The sequence below is a fragment of the Mastomys coucha genome, unplaced genomic scaffold, assembly GCF_008632895.1.
Source record: "Mastomys coucha isolate ucsf_1 unplaced genomic scaffold, UCSF_Mcou_1 pScaffold3, whole genome shotgun sequence".
Taxonomy (NCBI): domain Eukaryota; kingdom Metazoa; phylum Chordata; class Mammalia; order Rodentia; family Muridae; genus Mastomys; species Mastomys coucha.
Window position 1 is genome coordinate 41,984,283 of NW_022196909.1, and position 20,863 is coordinate 42,005,145.

At 47.2% G+C, this 20,863-nt stretch overlaps 1 protein-coding gene across 8 annotated transcripts in view; it reads right to left on the reverse strand.

The window, feature by feature from the left end:
• Positions 1–12,928: 12,928 nt before the first annotated feature.
• The window catches only part of Adarb1 (adenosine deaminase RNA specific B1), a 124,799-nt gene continuing 116,864 nt past the window's right edge, over positions 12,929–20,863 (reverse strand). For all 8 annotated transcript variants that reach the window (XM_031346574.1, XM_031346571.1, XM_031346575.1 and 5 more), the window contains 2 exons: positions 17,779–17,957; positions 12,929–16,986 (listed from right to left, as the gene is read on the reverse strand). In XM_031346574.1, coding sequence (XP_031202434.1) covers positions 16,807–16,986; positions 17,779–17,957 — 359 coding nt within the window. In that variant the 3' untranslated portion in view covers positions 12,929–16,806. The remainder of the gene's footprint in view (positions 16,987–17,778; positions 17,958–20,863) is intronic.

Consider the following 20,863-nt stretch of genomic DNA (forward strand, 5'->3'; position numbering starts at 1 on the left):
TGAGGCCTGCTCCACGGGAGAGATTTCATGCCTGGTTCTGTAACCTAGTCAAAAGCCCGTGACTAGAGAGATCATAAATTCTGGAGGGAAACCTGTTATTGCCATATTACTATTTTTGCTATGTTAAACGGACATACTACTTTCTAAATGATTATGTTTTTTTTTTTAAAGATTTATTTATTGTTATGTGTAAGTACACTGTAGCTGTCTTCAGACACACCAGAAGAGGCCGTCAGATCTCATTACGGATGCTTGTGAGCCACCATGTGGTTGCTGGGATTTGAACTCAGGACCTTCAGAAGAGCAGTCAGTGCTCTTTCCCACTGAGCCATCTCACCAGCCCATGATTATGTTTATACCCACAGATTTGTGGTGTTTTCAGCTCTGGTCAGAAAAGCGTCTAAAAAGAAGTAGCAGCTAAAAAAAAAAAAAAAAAGTAGGAGCCAGGCAGTGGTGGCGCACGCCTTTAATCCCAGCACTTGGGAGGCAGAGGCAGGCGAATTTCTGATTTCCAGGACAGCCTGGTCTACAGAGTGAGTTCCAGGATCGCCAGGACTATACAGAGAAACACTGTCTCAAAAGCCCCTACCCCCCAAAAAGTCTGTACTCTGTCTCTCTTGGAGATAGCCTTGAGTTGCCTGCTGTCTCCTTGTTGGCCAATCTACAATAAAACCCTTTGTTCTCCTAAAACCCGGGGTCTGAGTACCAGTTTGCACACGCGCCAGGCAGTGGCCTTGCTGAGCAGCAGCATCCTTGTTGAGCATCAACATAAGACATATTGAAGAAGAATCACAGAACTATGATTCAATGTAAGAGAAGTAGAGAGAGGACTTGGATAGCTTCATGCCTGTCATCTCAGTAGAGGCACGAGAGGACCAGGAGTTCTATCCTAGGCTACAATAGTAACTTCAAGGCCAGCTTGGGTACGAGGCCCTATCCTAACAAACGAACAAAACAAAAAGGGACCTGCAGTTTCATCGGGGACGTGTGGATGCTCAAGCTTGCCTTGATACATGAGGCCTTGGCTTATATCGAGGGCCTCGCTGTTTTCTGGTGAATGCATTGAGTTTGCCACTGCCCAGGGTGTACGGAGATGCATGCACGTAAACAACGCAACCCTGTGTCTGGACTGGCCACCTTTCCCATGAAGTCAGCGGACATTGACCCCCTCACATTTACAAGATCACCATGCAGAAACGTGCACGGATGTTAGGCCCTTCTCCCACATGAGAACAGAGTAGGACTCGGGAGAGGTGAGGCGCCATGTCTCCTTTAAGCAGAGCAGAAAGGTGAACTGCTGCCAGCCTCATCATTCCTGAAAGCCCCTCAGGGAAGAGGCAGCCTGGCTGCTGCGGGCTGGCTTGTTCACCTCATTACCTTTGCTGGCCATTAGTGAGGAGAATGAGGCTCGACTGCACATCCAGGTTTCTGTAAATAACGTGTGTGTTCTCAGCAAGTTCTCCGCCGTGAACCCACCATGGAGGGTTTGCCCCCGTAAGATCCAGCTGTAGTCGGGCGGTGGTGGCGCACGCCTTTAATCCCAGCACTTGGGAGGCAGAGACAGGTGGATTTCTGAGTTTGAGGCCAGCCTGGTCTTCAGAGTGAGTTCCAGGACAGCCAGGGCTACACAGAGAAACCCTGTATCAAAAAAACAAAAAGAAAAAAAGAAAAGAAAAAAAAAAAGAAAAAAGAAAAAGAAAAAAAGCCTGTTGCCAATCAGGGAGTCAGCTGTTGATAGGTAAGTGGTTTGAGAAACTTCAGGGTCTGCCCCACTTTAGAGTCACATCTGGAGTTTACCTTGCCCCACTGAGACAGAGCCCTCCACGGAAGGCGACACACTGATGCCACAGCCTGATGTAACAGGCTTTTTGTAAAGGATTCCTCAGAGCATAGGGCACATTCAGAAGAACACAGTGTGCTCATCAGAGTCTCCGCCCCGCACCCTTCCCCCTCAGCCCCCAAGCTCATCCAGGAGTGTTCCCACTCCTTACAGAACCAGCGACAGTCACACACTGAGGTGGCCCTGCCTTGCAGCGCCTAGAAAGACCCACGTGAATGTTCACAGCAGGGAAGGAGGAAAGTAGAGACGTGTGGAAGGCATCTCAGAACCTCCTGTGGAGGCTGAGGTAGAACCTGGGCATCAAGCCATGTAGAGAGAAGTCTCTAAGGTGAAGGATTGGTGACCCTGGTTTGGGGACAAACCTGGGCCTGCTGCCCTTAGGATACATTTATTTATTTATTTATTTATTTTGGTTTTTCGAGACAGAGTTTTTCTGTGTAACCCTGGCTGTTCTGGTACTCACTCTGTAGACCAGGCTGGCCTCAAACTCAGAAATCCGCCTGCCTCTGCTTCCCAAGTGCTGGAATTAAAGGCATGCGCCACCACCGCCCGGCCTTAGGATACATTTATCATACGACACAGACTAGAACATAGGCCCCACTGAGTTCCTCCCTGGGAACGCAATCCTCTCCCTGATGTTAAAGCTCTGTATCCCTGTATTTGATGGCTTTGTTCTGGGGGTAGAGGACTGTGTGGTTAAGAGTTACACAAGATGTAGATAAGAGTGGCTTACCCGCATCCAAACCTAACAGCTTAACTGTCACCCAGGCATCAGTAGTCTCTAACGACACTGACACGCCCACACAGCGGCAAAGGTCACCTTCTACCCACGTCTTCACAAATCTTGCATACCTCCATGGCTCCCTAGCTTGGCCAAGCTGTGGACCACTAGCCACTTGGCCCGGGAGGTCAGGTGCCTCTCCTGTCTGACCTGGGTACCTTGGTGCGGCCAGCCAAAGCCCGGATGCTCTTTTAGCCACCTGAGTACCCGGGTGAGCTACAACTCTCCATCAGAGGATGTCAGACCCAGGGTGCTGTTGAAGAGTCAGAGGTACAACGGGGGCAGCTGACTTTCCAAGGGGCAAACTTGACAGGCTCCTCCTGTCAGCCAGAGGAGAGTCATTTTGCCTTGTAGTCTGTCCAGAGAGGACAGGGAGAAGAGTTAGTTGTCGACAGTTCTACTAAAACCATTGTCCTCTAAGGTCCCCTGAGAAGGGACAATAATGGATTCATACTGAAGGGGGATCTGTTCTCAGTTTCCAACAAGATAGTTTTATAATGAGGCCCTAGGAATTAGGATCACATCACTAACTATCAAACCGGTAAAAGCATTTACCAAGCTATGATGAGCTAAGTATGATTCTCAGAATACACATCAAGGTGGAAAGAAAAAAAAAAAAAACCCAACCCAATGAGGTTGTCTTCTGAGTCCCACATGGACAGGTTGTGACGCGTGTGTGTGTGTGTGTGTGTGTGTGTGTGTCCAAATACACACAGGCATGCACGGATTCATGCGCTCGCACACACAATACCATTTGGAAATTATAAGTGATTTTGTAGAAAAACTTTACAGGGTTAAGCGACAAAGAGCTTAGGCTTGTCATCCTCCTGACATGTTTGTCATCTTCCTGACATGTTTTTGGTATCTGACTGCAGAGTCTGCCACTTAGAATGGTATCCACTCTACTGGTACAGGGCTGACATTTACTTAAAGATTTACAGATAAGACTATGTACTAAGTGCACAGGCGTGCTGAATTCCAAAGAGTTTAAGTATTAAGACATTATTAGAATTCTGACTTTCAAAAAAAATCTAAGTTTTCCTATTTTAAGCCTTAAATAGGTAAAAAGGAGTGACAGTTGACTTTTTTTTTTTTTTTTTTTTTTTTTTTTTTTTTTTTTTTTTTTTGATTTTTCGAGACAGGGTTTCTCTGTATAGCCCTGGCTGTCCTGGAACTCACTCTGTAGACCAGGCTGGCCTCGAACTCAGAAATCCACCTGCCTCTGCCTCCCAAGTGCTGGGATTAAAGGCGTGCGCCACCACCACCCGGCTAACAGTTGACTTTTTAAAGTGCTAATAGGACAGTTTATGATTCCTAGGAATTCTTTTTAAATTTCAGATTTATTATGTATAGGGTTCTGCCTGCATATATGCATGCAGGCCAGAAGAGGGCATCAGATCCCATTATAGATGGTTGTGAGCCACCATGTGGTTGCTGGGATTTGAACTCAGGACCTCTGGAAGAGCAGCCAGTGCTCTTAACCGCTGAGCCATCTCTCCAGCCCAAGATATTCTATATCAGTCTATGGATTAAGCTTTTGTTATAAGTAAAGATATAAATAAAGTTATGAGTGTTCTAAACCATTACCCTGTTTATAAACCATAGAACAAGATATATATGTTTTAAACTGATTATAACAAAAAAGATACTTATGGGATTTTCTAAGATCAAAATTTAGTGCACAGGTCTTCTCTATCTTCATTTAAATGTGTATGAGTGTTTTGCCTGCATGTGTTTATGCACACCATGTATGAGCTTGGTTTGTACGGCAGCCAGAAGATGGTGTCTGAGCCCCTGGGACTGGAGTTACGGATGATTGTGAACGCACTGTGCACTGGGAACTGGACCTGGGTCCTCTGCGGGAGCTACAGGTGCTCCTGATGGTTGAGCCATCTCTCCAGCTCCTCGACACTCAGATTTGGCAGAGGGGATATTTTTTTTCCACACTGCCTTTCCTCCCTAGATGGCACCAGTCTGGCTCAGCTCATGCCATCCCATTGCCACAGAGTAAGTCATCAGTAATGTGTCAGGAGAAGTGCATGATGGGAACATCAAGAACTAGCGTCCCGAGGATCATGGAGGTGCTTGGGCATGTTACTATCCCTCCACCAGGTGGCGCTGTTGCCTACCTTTCTGCCCCGATTCCCATCGTGTGCTCCTGTGACTTTTTTTTCCCTTAAAATTTATTTTAATGTATATGAGTACACTGTAGCTCTTTAGACACACCAGAAGAGAGCGTCAGATCCCATGACAGGTGGTTGTGAGCCACCATGTGGTTGCTGGGAATTGAACTCAGGACCTCTGGAAGAGCAGTCGGTGCTCTTAACCGCTGAGCCATCCCCTCCAGCTCGTGTTGGCACAGGAGGGTGGTTCCTTTTCTGAACTCATGCTCCTGGACTCCACATATCAATGAAGTGATAGAGAACTAGTAGACAGTATTCCAAAGCACTGGATGAGAAATGGGTGGGGGAGATTTTGACCGGAGTCTAGGGTTTAGAATCTCAACAGGAAATTGCACCTTGGGGATGAATAAGGCAACCACGACCCCTGCCTGGAAAGTTTGCCTCTGGGCTTGATAGTCTGTTCCCATGGCCTTCTGTGCCTATGCAAGCTTTCTGGCTTCTGTTTCAAGTTATCTGAAGTTGTAACACTGTTGTGGGCAAGGCAGAAACAAACTGGGAGTTTCTTCCCTGAGTTTTGCAAAACTATAGATCAATTCACTTTTCCATATATATAAAATGTGGCGCTCTCTCCCTGGGGCCAGCACAAGCCATATGGTCAGGGGCTAACGTAACAGGTTTGGCGCCCTAAAAACCTTGTATGCTTCACCTAGACATTCCGCCCTCTCCCCAGTTCTGGAATCCCAGGGATCTTTCTGCTGTTCTCATAGTTTTTGCGTCTCCTGAAATATCATGGTGATACAGTGTGCAGCCTTTTGAGATCAGCCTGTCACTTAAGGCTCTTTCTCGTCTTCTCAGGGCTTGAAAGCTTGCATCTTTCAGTACTAATTCATGTCCTTTCGCCCGGATGCACTAACATATATACCCATTTGCCTACTGAAGGGCTTGTTGGCTCCTTCAGGTTGGGGCAATTATAAATAAAGCTGCTATTGTTACCAGGATCTACCATTTATACTGCTTGGCACTCAACCCAAAGCCAGGGCCATGGTAATGTAACGAAAGGAAGTAAATTCGAGGTCAATGAAAGGACATGAGGAAAACATTTCCCCCCTCACATCTCCACCTGAGGGGCACTGCTTAGGTCTCCCCTTCTTGCTCTAGGTTCCAGGGATCAACTCAGGTCTAAAGTCATCCCAGAATCACGGTCTAGGCTTTCTCATTTTCATCCTCCATTAGGAGTTCAATAGTTTTATGGTTTATGTCTAGATTCTGTTTTTTTTTTTTTTCGAGACAGGGTTTCTCTGTGTATCCCTGGAACTCACTCTGTAGACCAGGCTGGCCTCGAACTCAGAAATCAGCCTGCCTCTGCCTCCCAAGTGCCGGGATTAAAGGCGGGCACCACCACCACCCTAGATTCTGTTTTATATGTGGGTGTCCAGTTGCTTCCGCACCATTTGTTCTTTTGTGTTGGTTACCTTTGATCCTTTGTCAAAGAGCAGCCGAAGATGATCAGTTACCCACAAGGCTCTATTCCTTCCACTGATTTGTTTCTCTTTCTCGTATGCCACAACGGCCACCTGTTCTTGCTTTAACAGCTCTCCTCCTATGCAGTGGTCTTCCTCAGAGGCCTCTCAATCCCCTCCTTGGATTCTCAGGAGTTTCCATGCAGAGTCAGAGGCCCTGGATGGGAGCGCCTGGCAGCTCGCACACAGCCCGGTTCCTCCAGGCAGTCGGGCAGCTACTCGGCATGTTCCTCCGCTCTGTAGACACTGGCTGTCCATCTTCCTGGATGCTGCTGTTTCTCTTCACTGAGACCGGAAGAGACCACCACAAGTCGACGCTGGCCCAGAAGAGACCACCACAAGTCGACGCTGGCCCGTTGATCAGGCTCTGAGGCCAGAATAGTCAGAGAGCAGTCCCTTAGGATTAAAACTACCTATATCGAGTGGGATTCCAGATGCTACCCAAGTGAAAAAGCCAACTGAGAGCTGTTACTGCAGAAGAAAAGTCATTAAGCCGTGTGGCTTTACCTGCTCATAGCTGACCTCAGGTTTTGGAGGTCACGTGGCTGAGCCATGTACTGTGTGCTTCCTCGTAACCCTAATAGACCCTGACATGGGTTAACAGTTGCTTAGGTTCTTTGCAGACAACTGAAGGCTGCTCTTTTTTTTTTTTTTTAAGATTTATTTATTATTATACATAAGAATACCATAGCTGACCTCAGACACACCAGAAGAGGGTGTCAGATCTCATTACGGGTGATTGTGAGCCACCATGTGGTTTCTGGGATTTGAACTCAGGACCTTTGGAAAAGCAGTCAGTGCTCTTACCTGCTGAGCCACCTCTCCAGCCCTGAAGGCTCTTTTGACTGGGTGGGGGAAGGCTGTAGCTATCGGAAAGTGATTACTATGGAATAAAGGCATTGTGTCTGTCTCCTCCTCCTGTCTTTTTTTGTTTAGTGCATTTGGTGTTTTTATTATTAGGTGACAGGAGGAATTTCTTTTCTGGTCCAGTCTATTTGAAGTTCTGTAGGCTTCTTGTATGTTCATGGGCATCTCTTTCTTTAGGTTAGGGAAGTTTTCTTCTATAATTTTGTTGAAGATATTTACTGGCCCATTACATTGGGAATCTTTACTCTCTTCTATACCTATTATCCTTAGGTTTGGTCTTCTCATTGCGTCCTGGATTTCCTGGATGTTTTTGGTTAGGAGCTTTTTGCTTTTTGCGTTTTCTTTGACTGTTGTGTCAATGTTTTCTATGGTGTCTTCTGTCCCCGAGATTCTCTCTTCTATCTCTTGTGTTCTGTTGGTGATGTTTGTATCTATGACTCCTGATTCCTTTCCTAGGTTTCATATCTCCAGGGTTGTCTCTCTTTCTGTTTTCTTTATTATTTCTATTTCCATTTTTAGATTCTGGCTGGTTTTGCTCATTTCCTTCACCTGTTTGATTGTTTTCCTGTAGTTCTTTAAGGGATTTTTGTGTTTCCTCTTGAAGGGCTTCTAGCTGTTTACCTGTGTTCTCCTGTATTTCTTTGAGGGTGCTATTTATGTCTTTCTTAAAGTCCTGTATCACCACCATGAGAAGTGATTTTAGATCTGAATCTTGCTTTTCCGGTGTAATGGTGTGTTCAGGACTTGCTATGGTGGGAGAATTGGGTTCTGATGATGATACCAAGTGACCTTGGTTTGTGTTATTTTCTTATGCTTGCCCCCCGCCATCTGGTTATCTCTAGTGCTACCTGCCCTTGCTAAATCTGACTGGAGCCTGTCCTTCCTGTGATCCTGGTTGTGTCAGAACTCCTCAGAGTCAAGCTGTCTCTGTGATCCTGTGATTCTGGGATCCTGTGATCTTGGGCTTATTAGAGCACCTGGGAGTGGAACTTCCTCTAGGTGTTGTGGGACTGGCTGCGGAGCTTGCACTCAAGGTCTGCTCAGGATGCCAGCCCAGAGAGACCAGAAGGAACCAGAACCACTGGGCTGGTGGAGTTCCTTTGTGCCTGGTCCCGCTGGTCCCCTCTTCCTGTCTTAACTCAGGCCGCCCTCTACTCAGTTCTTTATGAAAATTTACCATTGGAGGAGTGTTTCACTGAAGACTAACGTGCAATGAGCTTGGCTGGTTGCTAGTAAAACTGAATGTTTCAGGGGGCCGGAGAGAGGGGGGCAGCCAGAGCAAGAGGGAGAAAGGGAAGGGGGGAGGGAAAGCGAATGTTTCTTCTACCCTGCCAAATACTACGAAGTTCTAGCACCAACAGTCCTTCTGCCTTATTCTTTTTGTTTGTTTGGTTGTTTTGTTTGGTTTTTTGAGACCATGAGTACAAGTTCAACCCTGACCCCAGACTTACATAAGAGTTAGCTGCCTGGGTTTTACTCTGTCTTGTAGAGGTCTCACTGAGAGAGGTGGGGAAAGCTTTCAGCCTAAGTCCCTTGATTCTTTGACTGAGACCCTTCCACTGTTGATCTTCCCTTTGAGAAGTCAACACAATACAGGGTCCTTTTCACCAAACTGTCTCAATGTGCTAAACTTCTGTGGCTTCAAGAGTGTCTTAGGGTTTTACTGCTGAGAACAGATACCATGACCAAGGCAACTCTCATAAGGAGAGACTCATGTCTGGAATGGATCCCATATCTCTCTGGGACACCCAGGCATCCACATTAAGGTGATTAATTCAGGATGAAAAAGAAAATACGGGTCCTCCTCTGACTTGCCTTAAAAATATCTCATCTCGATGGGGCAGTGGTGGCACATGTCTTTAATCCCAGCACTTGGGAGGCAGAGGCAGGTGGATTTCTGAGTTTGAGGCCAGCCTGGTCTACAGAGTGAGTTCCAGGACAGCCAGGGCTATACAGAGAAACCCTGTCTCGAAAAACCAAAAAAAAAAAAAAAAAAAAAAAAAAAAAAAAAAGAAATATCCCATCTCTACGTAAGCCCTCATCTACATTCTCATGAAACGTCTCCGTGTTGTTTTGCTGAGGAGAAATCCATGTCCTGCAGTTTAAGGAGGTGGAGGGGCAGGATGTACTCACAGCAGAGGGACTCTGGCCACAGAAGGCTCCCGGGCCTGCAGCCCAGCAGATACTCATAGATGGCCTTCCAGTTCAGGGAGCACTCTGGATTTCTGCTGGAAATCTACCTGTGGGGTGACCAGTTTGCAAACCACCTGGTTACAAATCCTATCTCCCCTCCAACCTACACTGGGGAGGCTCTGGGCAGGCTGAGAAGGGACTTGCAGCAGGGACTTTGATCTTGTTCATTATCTCTTAACCCTTACATTTCTCTTTTAGAATCTATGTTTGTAGCTGCTCCGAATCGTCCCAGCCTCTTCCTCCTGTGTAGCCCGACTTGGCTCCAGGACATGTACCCTGCCTGCATCTCTTCTCCTTCCTGATACCGCACCCAGCTTTGCGGGGGGTCGTTGCTCTGGCTCTCTGTGCATCCGGCTCTTGCTTAAGCAGCAGCTCCAGGACATCTGTGGAGGTGTGAGTGACTGGTCTGCTGAGATGTGATTTAGGAAGCACAGCTCCCCGCTCCACTTTCTACTTCTACCTCCATTTAGCAGGAGAGCAAGCTCTGGGACTTCAGAAATCTGTCTTTCTCGAATGGAGTCTTCATCAGGACAGAGACATCGACCCCATATAATATTCCTTTTCTTCTCCAAGTTGTGATCATCCTAATTTCTCTACTATAAAATGTCTTATGAATCAAAACTTAAATTCAGTCTGGTCAAAGGCTTTGTTAGTAATATTCTGGAATTACAATATTTTCACACATTACAGTTTTTCTTTTTCTTAAGATTTATTTATGTATTTTATAAATATGAGTACACTGTTGCTCTCTTCAGACACACCAGAAGAGAACATCAGACCCCATTACAGATGGTTGTGAGCCCTCATGTGGTTGCTGGGAATTGAACTCAGGACCTTGGAAAAGCAGTCAGTGCTCTTAACCACTGAGCCTCTCCAGCCCCCACATCACAGGTGGTAAGGAAATCTCATGGGTTAATCAGGGCTTTTCTAACCTATAGCCAAGGATCATGAGGCCCCTGTTTCATTGTGGCAGAGTCTAGCCCCAGTTATATTCTAGCTTTGTTGTTGTGTGTATGTTAAGAAAACCAAATGAGGGCTGGAGAGCACTGGCTGCTCTTCCAGAGATCCTGAGTTCAAATCCCAGCAACCACATGGTGGCTCACAACCACCTGTAATGGGATCTGATGCCCTCTTCTGGTGAGTCTGAAGAGAGCAGTAGTTTACTCATATACCTAAAATAAATAATCTTTTTTAAAAAAGGAAACTGAATGAATTAAAAAAATATCACAGCGATAATTTCAACTGTATTCAGAATTCCTAAGCAATAATCCCTCAAATCTGGTACATTAAAAAATTTTAAAGTTGTGAGAACGGTTTTAAAGCCTCGTCAGCTGTCAAATCAATGAGGTCCTCATTCAAGTGTTTTAAAGCAAAGGATTAGAAAGCACTTGGCTTGGTGAGGAGCCTGTCATCCTGTCAGCCTGAGCCGTGGTGTTTATGACACCACTTTTCAAGGGGCTGCCACTTACCTGTGATTCTCTTGTCACCTAGTTAAGCTTAATATATTCAGAAGGGGTCCAGGACATTGAGATGCAAATTTCAGGGCTCCCGCACCCCTCCCAATTTAATATTGATAAGATGCTTTCCCTACATCATCATTTTAAATGTACTTTCTTTGCAACTATGTGACTGCAGACTTTGCACATTCTATTTATGGCACAAGTCCTCCATGTGACCTAATCCATCTTGTCACACCGGTGAACCAAGTCAGACCTAGTTTCTATCAGGAAAAAAAAAAAAAAACCTGACCTACTTTTGCAACAGAAACAAGAATGTTAGCAAGCTTTTCTAGGGATACTGGAAAAGAAAACCATGAGAGATGAATTACATACAGTAGAAGGCCTGGAAGAGAAGAAATTATAGAGTGCAATGAAGTCAGGTTTTTAAACATGTGGATCTAATATAGCTACTTGGCTCATCTTTTATTTAAAGAAAATGAGTCTTAATTTGTAACAACCTCATGAAACACGCACGTGAACGTTCGGGTTACGCACCGAGGAGAATGGTTAGAGGCTCTGTGTGTCCTCTCGCTTACGGCCCTCGAGTGTTTGTGTGCATGGGTGCGCTCTCTCTCTCCTCCCTCAGTTTCTGTAGGACTGAGGATGGAACTCAGGGCTTCTCTCACCATGAGGCAAGTGCTCTGACTGTTTTGTAGCCTTTGTCTCATTTGCTAGCATCCCTCATCAAATGCTCCTGCCTATTTACAAAACAGGAAGGGAGGGGATGCTGGTGGAGCACAGTCCAAGAATGGGGTCATGTGAGAGGAACTCTGAGTGCTTGTGAGAAAACTGAAACAACAACAAAAAACCCAAACAGACAGACAGACAAAGTCTGGGACCTCAGTTTCTTCAAAACCACAGAACTTTCTTTTGTATTCCTCCCAGGCCTAGAGGATAGGCATGAGCTTACTTCAGATTATAAAAAACATGTTTTTGCCTCGTGCAACTTGTCATGGTGTCATTCAGCTTGAACCCATGAGAACTTTGCTCACATGACCATTCTTTTTTTTTTTTTTAAAGATTTATTTATTTCATGTATATGAGTACACTGTAGCTGTGTTCAGACACACCAGAAGAGGGCGTCAGATCTCATTACGGGTGGTTGAGAGCCACCATGTGGTTGCTGGGATTTGAACTCAGGACCTTCGGAAGAGCAGTCGGTGCTCTAACCACTGAGCCACCTCTCCAGCCCTTTCAGCTATGATACTTTAAGGAACATTCTGTTCGTTCACACAAAGTAAAAGACATAAGTAAGGAGCAAGTAGCCCGAGACCTCCCCAAGTGGCCTTCTGACCCTGTAAGGAGGGCATGGGAGTACCAGAGGCCACACGGGTTAACCTTTGTCTGCTTCCCTGCTTTCAGCCTGGGATAACTAACCAAAGGCAAAGGTGTTTCACTTAGGAGAGAAAGTCAGACTCTCAGCTGAATTGGTTTTACTCCCTGACCGGTTCTAAAACAGAGAAGCAGCTCATGTCTCTGACTGTGCTGTTTTTAAAAGACACATGGTGCACAGGACTCTGAGGCTGGTTTTGTTTGTTTGTTTGTTTTTTGTTTTTCCCGAGACAGGGTTTCTCTGTGTAGCCCTGGCTGTCCTGGAACTCACTCTATAGACCAGGCTGGCCTCGAACTCAGAAATCCGCCTGCCTCTGCCTCCCAAGTGCTGGGATTAAAGGCGTGTGCCACCACCACCCGGCTGACCCTGATGCTCTAAGAACACTTCTATATTTACTTTATATTTAATTACAGAAATACCAACCAAATAGGTGTTTTCAACGGGACACAGAAAGCCACAGTAGGTTCCACAGCCATAGTCCCTTCCTTGTAGATTCGCTCACATGCTCTCTTACAGAATACATCCTCCAGACCACAGCTGTTACAACAGTCTTGTAGCCAGCTCTCCCAGAATCATGAATGCCCTTGTTCTACAGCACCCAGTAGCAGAGGTGGATGAATGCCCGGAGCACTTGGTGCAGTGTTCAGGGGGTGACATGACCAGACACACTAAAGTCCCGCAGCTCTCAGGCGGCAGCTATCGGCACCTTTCGAATCATGATCATGATCAATAGATGCGAGGACAACGTGAAAAGGAAAATGTTCACGACAAGTCATAGTGAAACGTCTTAGTCTTTATTGAGAACATCTCAGTCCCTTGTCTACATGTGACAGCATCTCATGCTCAGTTCCGGCTGGGCTCGGTGTGAGGAAGCTCATGCAGGCTGTAACATGTGGTATATACATAAATATACATACAGAGAACACTGAGGATTGTATCTTAGCAACACGTTTCTTGGCTGAATTACATTCATGTAAAGTGTCCAAACTCTAAAATCAAATTAAAAGTATATAACTCAAAGCCTGAAAAAGCTAACAGCTTTTAGGGGCTTATTCCATCAACATTCCACAGGCTGTGCTTTTAACCTACTGTGTTCCATTCACAAGAATGGCCCATCAGTTCCTTTTGTACCATCAGCTCCTGCTGTGGCTACAATTAAGTGCTTCTGAGGCTGGGCACTTGTCATTCAAACAGCAAACACAAAGTAACAGGCACTACCACAGAGATGTGAACATTTCCCCAGGAACTGAACGGAAAGTGCTCTGAGGAGCCGGCCATGACTGGTCAGACCATGGGACTAACTCCCTCTTGGTCCCTGGTGGGTTGGAGGCTTCCCAATTCCAATTTCCTAATGTCTCATGAACCCAGTAGCCCCAGTGCGGAGCAGTTCACAGCTGCAGAGTGGGTGGCCACCCCCTCGGCCTTGGGGAGACTGTCACATGATAGATATGCAAAGACACAAGGACACACACAAGCTGTACACACTGAACGCATATGCTCTGCCCTTCTCGAGATGTCGTCTGTGGCTGACTATAGGAAGGAATCTTCTGAGAGGTTCTCTGATTTTGAGAACTTAGGGGTTTGAATTTCAGCTCATTTTTATTCCTCTTTCTGGAGCAAAGTTATGACTGGGAGAGCTGATGTTTCTGGAGTTTTGTGTGTATTTACTCTTGGCGCAGGGAGCTGCGCAGTTCACCCCACATCCCTGACCCTCTCTCTGGTGGCTGCCCACCTTTGGTGCACCTGTCTGAAGCTAAAGTTTAAAAACTAAGCAGCATGTATAGTCTGGAGGCAAGAGGCGCTGGGGGTAAAATAAACAGAGAGCAATGCCTTAGGACACTGCCGTGGCCTGCACACTTACAAATAGATTTTTAATTATTATAAAAAAAAACCAAACTTCAAAATAGTCAGAATGTTGAAGGGCTCAGATTCAGATTCAAAGTTGTTCTTTGGTGTCCCTTGCTAGGAGAGGGGCTACCTCCTGACACCACTAAGGGATCAGGGCTAACGGACACCACACTCACCCTGCCTACATCTAAGGGGAGAGCTTCGGCTCTGCAGAAACAAGACAGCCCACCCACGACTCCCGAGACAGTGCCTTCCTGTAGTGTGGCTACAGCCCCGCTGACGCTGGGCCCGAATAATCCTGAGGGATACTGCTTTGGGGAGTTCATACTTCAGGTTTAGCTAAGTATGCAGAACAGAGGAACCCCTGCTCTTTACCTGCTGAGGTTTCCATCAGGGTCTTGGTGTGTCAAGCTTTCTGCTGAGTCTGCGACATTTACGTCCTGGGCATGAACTACCGTCATGGGGACCTTCAGGAAGAGGCTCAGAGAGCTTAGTGTCTTAAATCAGTATTTATTTCCTTTTTCTCTGGTCACAGATGGGCTGTTCCAGCTGCCATATCCTGGGAGCAGGGAGAGGTGGCGCATGCCCCGTGCTGCCCCCACACAGGGTGCCTCCTGGCTTCCCCTCCTTTCCCAGCCTAGGTCACATCTCAGCAGGACCAGCCCCTGTGGCTTCAGATGCTCTACACATGGAACATTCACTTCCTGGCTGGGCACCCTCGTTATCTGACATGGAAAGCCAGATGCAACACATGGTTTTTAGTGTATGTGGGATAGACTTTTGCTACACTTTATAACCAAAATGTACTTAAAAACAAGCAAACAAAACTAAATCCATCTTCCCGTCTCCACCCGAAAAAGTTCGATTTAAAAGCAAGAGTAAGAACACACCAGCATGTGTGTTTTTTCTTTCTAGAAAGTGCAGGGGCCTATGGGGAAGGCATGGTACTGTGATAAAATGAGCCAGTTTCTCTAAGGAGCCCCAGTGCATTTCACCCAAAGGTGGCCCTGCCACGACATGCAGGGCCCCGCAATCCTGCCTGGGAGGGCTCTCTTTCACAGGGGCAGGTTGTGATCTGAGGAGATCTGAGATAGCATGTGTCACTAGGGAGTTCTGGTAGGACCTTCATGCCTCGAAGATCAAGCCCCACAGGACAAGAACCATGGGAGACACCCACAAGGACACGACAGGGCTCCTGACATGGAGACACACAAGTGGGTCTCACTTAGGCAACACCACACAGCCTCTTGAGGTCTGCTGGGGATCTGGTGGAACCCACAGTGGCTATGCTCTTATTCAGTTTTTCTCTCAGTGTGTCAAGGACACGTGCACCTGGGTGAACAGCTCAGAGCCACTCCGCTGTCAGAGCTCTGGATGCATCTGTGGTGGATGTGTGCTGAGGGATGAGCCTGCACCTGCTCTGCTCACGGCCCCGAAGCTCGTCAGAGCGACCTGCTGGACCAGGCTGGCACACTGAGCTGACAGCCGCGGCCCCTCCTCCCTCTAACTTTCTCTAATCCTGAGTGGAAGCAACAAGGCACCTGGGGCGAGTCTGAGCACAGGAGGTCCAGGTGTCCCCACTCCAGGGCCCTGGGTGCCACCCTGTGCAGGAAGGGTGCTGAGCAGCATCTTGGGGTTCAGCCCCAAGATGCCCGGAGCACCCAGGCCTGCCTGTCAAGACACCAAGGTCTGGTCTGCAGCGTTCCAGGCTTACACTGTCCCACCAGCCTCAACCTGAATGTTTTATTTCTCAAACACATGTCTGATAAAGCTGGAAGGAAAACCTCACGTGGCATGCTCCACGGATGGTACCTGCTTACACCCCTTCCCATCCTGTCAAGTTTTCTGAGTGGTCACTGGTTCCTACCCACCAGATCCCTAGGGAGGGGCAGAAGGAAGGCTGTCCTCTGAGTGCGTAGCAGCCCCACTGAGTGCCTCTAGGTCACAAAACCTCTATGGTTAGAACCCCCAAATGATGGCCAGCCGGAACAGGCTACGGACGGATTTGATCTTCGGTGACTTAGAAGCAAATAGAGTTTTCCATGATTTGAACCTAACCAGGAGCATGAAAGATTCTAGAGGCGGCTGAGGCAGCAGAGCCTAGGTCATGACTCTGTAGGACACAGCATCCCAGCTGCAGGGCCAGTCGTGTGCCAAGGTCACACCGTATCATGCTGGGGTCACCCCAGGAGAGCTGTTTAAACCTACCGTGAGAACCTAAGTGTGAAGGACCTACGGAGAGGAACCACACACAGCTGTGCGAGTGGTGGCCCTCTTCTACTTTCTACCTCTATATTCTCGTGCTCTTTCACATAGAAATGCTTTTTTTTTTTTTTGCAGTTAAAATAATGTGGCATAAAAGTGACCTGACATAATTACTTCTTATTTTATAAATCTCATTCCTAGCTCTGAATAAATTATTTATTCAAGAATCTCACACAAAGTAATTTCTAGTTTCCTATACTTGAGGAAGCCCTACTCAGTAGAACTCAATGTCTAATGTAAACTGAGATATAAAGCGGTCACTGGGTAGCTCAAGAGGGGAAATGTGTGGCGAGGGGTGGTGATGGGCCCCTGTGCCCTCATGCACCCCCACTGTGCACCTGATCCCTACTCAGATGTGAGGTGCCCGGCACCCTGCGCATCCCCACGCTGCCTTGTTGGGGTGCCGCTTCATGTCCAGTGGTTCCCCCAGACTCCCCATGCCGTCCCGGGGTGCACACCTGTCCCAGTTCAGATGCAAGGCTCTGGGGGTCGCTTCGGCACCACAGCCTCGCACTCGCTGCTTGACACCCGCCTGGCTCAGGGAGTGAAGGAGAACTGGTCCTGCTCGGTGGGCTTCTCCACCCAGGCGCCCAGCCCCGCCTTGATGAAGGCGGTGAACAGGCGTGCCTTGGCAGCCTGGTACTCCTTCGCTGCCAGCTTGGACTCGTGGTACGTGGTGGGCTTAGTGATCTTCGTGCGCAGCAGGTGGGGGGGAACCTGTGGAAGGACACATTGCACAAGTAAAGCAAGGACCGGAGCAGGAACGGAAGAGAAAGCAACAAACCAGAGCAGGAACGGAAGAGAAAGCAACAAACCAGAGCAGGAACGGGAGAGAAAGAAAGCGGGTGTAATATTCAGAAACGATGCTCAGGGATGAAAGAACAAACAGAAGGCTCTCTCCTAGGTGGAATGGTACCCGCAGGAGGCCAGGCCTAAGGCTCAGTTTAACCTCTCAGCAGTCGAACAACAGATGACTGCAGGACCTGTGCTTCTGGCAGATCCCAGGGGAGAAGGTCACCAAGGTAGCATTTGTCTGTCCCCATGAGGATGGGAGAGTTTCTGTCTGGGCCCTACACCCGTTGCTCTGAGCTGGCCTCATCATAAGAAAACACCAGATCCCTGGCTTAGACAAGAACGAATGTCACCCAGCCTTATTATCTGGATGTGCTTGGGTAAAGGGCTCTCTGCAGCTGTGGTAAGTTTCTGACCCTGGATGAAGGGAACAGAAGCCAGTGCAGCCTCGCTCACTGACGGCCCTTCCTTTTCATGACAGGCAGGGTCCCTACCCAGGGCTGGGACAGCGGCTAAGACTGCGGGGAAGGAAGGACGCTGACTCAGAGGCAGCTCTTAGGCCTGTGGAACCAGGGCCATAAAGCTAACAACAGTCTGAAGAAATAAGATTTGTTTTGACATGATCGTGTTAAGAGGTTGCAATGGAGATATGACTGGAAACCAGGGGGGATGGAAGGGATGGAGAAGGGCCGACACCCGGTGAGGGCGCCTCAGTACCTTGCCGTGTACACGCATCCAGCGGCAGTACAGCGCGTGCTTACATAAGCGGGATGGGCGGCCGAGCTCGTCCTTCCCTGTCGTGGCATTGATGACCTCAATGGCAGTGTCGCCCACTGTCCAGTTGACACTGAAGTTGGGTGCCTTCCCTGGCTGCCGTGCCTCTGCATTGCTGATGCCTGAAGCCAAGAAGACACAAGAAGTGATGTGAAGTCCTTGCTTCCTACCGGGAAGGGGGAGGGGCCCGGCACAGCACACAGTTCAGAGCTGAGTTCATCTCAAACCAGGACAACACAGATAACAGCCGCGAGGAGCAGGCTTAGCTCCCAGGATGCAGCTGTCTCTTGGTGACCCGGGAAAGAACAGGGCTGAGAAGTCAGAACTGATATATAAATATATACTGGCGTGCTTGTCTGTGAGGGGCAAGAGTCTGATAGAGAGAGCCCTGAATCCGCGGGATTTCCTACCAAGCATGCCTTATCCCTCCCTGGGGACCTACAGAGTTAGAAACCTTGCAAGGGACAGATGGGCAGGTTGCCTTAACGTCGCTCCCGTTCTACAGAGTGGAGCCAGTGGGGCTGCTCAAGCACAGCATGTAGCTCTGCCACTGAAGTGCCACATATCCAGGGCACTCAGATTTACCACACAGCACTCCAGGTACAAGGAGTGTTGGTAAGTAAGCACAGGTGTGTCCATGGGCCTAAGTGACTTTGTCGTGATGGACCCCAAGCTTGATCTGAGGAGGGCATGGTGTAGAAGGCCACGGCTGAGGAGAGGAGCACACACGTTTAACTCTGAATGCTGTGCCTAGGACATGGGACATGTGGGTGCTGTAGCCCTCTTACACGCAGGCAGGCTTACTAGGAGAAAGTGGCACGGAGACAGAAACTTGGAAGTCATCTGATGACTTCGGAGGGCATCTCTGAGCAGGACTCACTGCAGCATGCTTGTTACTCAAGACTAAAGACTTCTGAGAGAACGAGAAGGAAAGATATGTAGCAACCACGTGCGTGCGCGCACGTGCACAAACACACACACACACACACACACACACACACACACACGAACGAGGGGGAGGGAGACAACATGAAGATAGGAATCATCAAGATGTGAGACAAGCACCAAATCTATGTATAATTAGAATTTTTTAAAGACATGGAACACAGAAAAATATATACAAAGAAACATGAATAAAATCTATGAAACCAACAAACTTCAGAACTATGATATCCAGCAAAGCCCAGGCATAAGAAATACGAAGAGACCTCATCAAAGCACGCACCACAAAGCGCTCAGTATTGGCGCAGAGGGAACACCGTGAGTTCAGGCAGAGAACACGGGACAGGCTGGATAGTGTAGATAAGATGACAGGGCAGTGGCCTTTGAGCTCTAAAAAAGCATAAAGCCCCTGACAACCCAGAAAAACATATTAGCTTAGCGAAATGTATTTTTAAAAGATGAAAGCAAAATACACTTTCAGACATACTGATGCTGAATAATTAATTCATCATCAGAAGACTCTTAAAAGAAGAGAGGTCTTTAGTCAAAGGGGAAGACGACAGCAAGTGGGAATCCAGACCCACAAAAAGGAAATGAGAGAGAGAGAAAGAGAGAGAGAGAGCACGCTTTATCATTTAAATAGCTTTAAATGTTAAAAGAATTTTGAAAGTAACTGTGTAGGAGTTTTAGTACACAGAAGAATTAAGTTGTGATAATACCACAAATGCTGGAGAAGAGAAAATGGACCATCTATTGTAAGAGCCATGGGGATGCCTCTCTGTGTAAAGTGGGAGAGTATCGCTCGAAGGCAGACTGTGGTACATTAAGGATGCATATTATAGGTCCGGTGAGATGGCTCAACGGGTAAGAGCACTGATGGCTCTTCCAAAGGTCCTGAGTTCAAATCCCAGCAACCACATGGTAGCTTATAACCATCTGTACAGCTACAGAGTACTCATATTCATAAAATAGATAAAATTTTAAAAAAGGATGTGTATTATAAACCCTTTAAACTTATTAAATCTACAAAACAAAAGTAACAGCTAAGAGAGGAAAGAGGAGCTAAAGTATGACCATTAAACACAATATTGTGATAAGAAATAAAACGGAGAGGGGCAACAAGGAACATTTGGATCAAACAGAAAATAAGTAGCAAAAATGACAGTTAATATGATCACAATAAAAAAGTAAATAGTTCAAACACCTCGGTGAAAGGAAGAGATTGCCGTGTTTAAAATAAAAGGACATTAAACAGGTAGATCACTACTCGGGAGAAAGCTGCGGTGACAAGGCAGATCTGAGAATGAAGGACATTTCCAGAGTCCTTCTAAAGGTCATCTCACGATGATGGAGGAGACTGTTTATTAGGAGAAGCCAACAGGCCTAAACTAAAATACGCGAAGTAAAGACTCAAATCAGAAGGAGAAACAGTGAAGAGACAGTCAACGTCTTTCCCTCATGGGCTGACAGGTCCTGTAGATCAGTAAGGACATGCCAGGTATGACAAAGCCAGTCAACCTGGTGGAGCTGACAGAATAGATCGCTCTACCTAAAGACAACTGACACGCATTCTCTTCCGGTTCTCACAGAACATTTGTAAGGACGGAGTAAAAAATATGTTTATGCAGGTAGTGGTGGTACACACCTTTGATCCCAGCACTTAGGCAGAGGCATTGGGGTGTCAGAGTTCAAGGACAGTCTGGACTACAGAACAAGCTCCAGGACAGCTAGGACTATCCAGAGAAACTGTATCCTGAAAACACACACACACACATACACATACATACATGTGTGTATGTATATCTATATATACATACGTGTGTGTGTGTATGTATATGTATATTTGTATATGCATGTACGTAACAGAACATACATGTGGTGGTCAGAGGCCAGCCTGTGGCAAAAAGTTCCCCTCCTTTCACCATGTATCCTCAGGAGTCAACACAGGTCATCAGGCTGGGCAGCGAGTATGTCTAACCACTGAGCCATCTCACCAGCCTACTACAGAACATCGCTGTGTCTAACCACTGAGCCATCTCATCAGCCTACTACAGAATATCTCTGTGTCTAACCACTGAGCCATCTC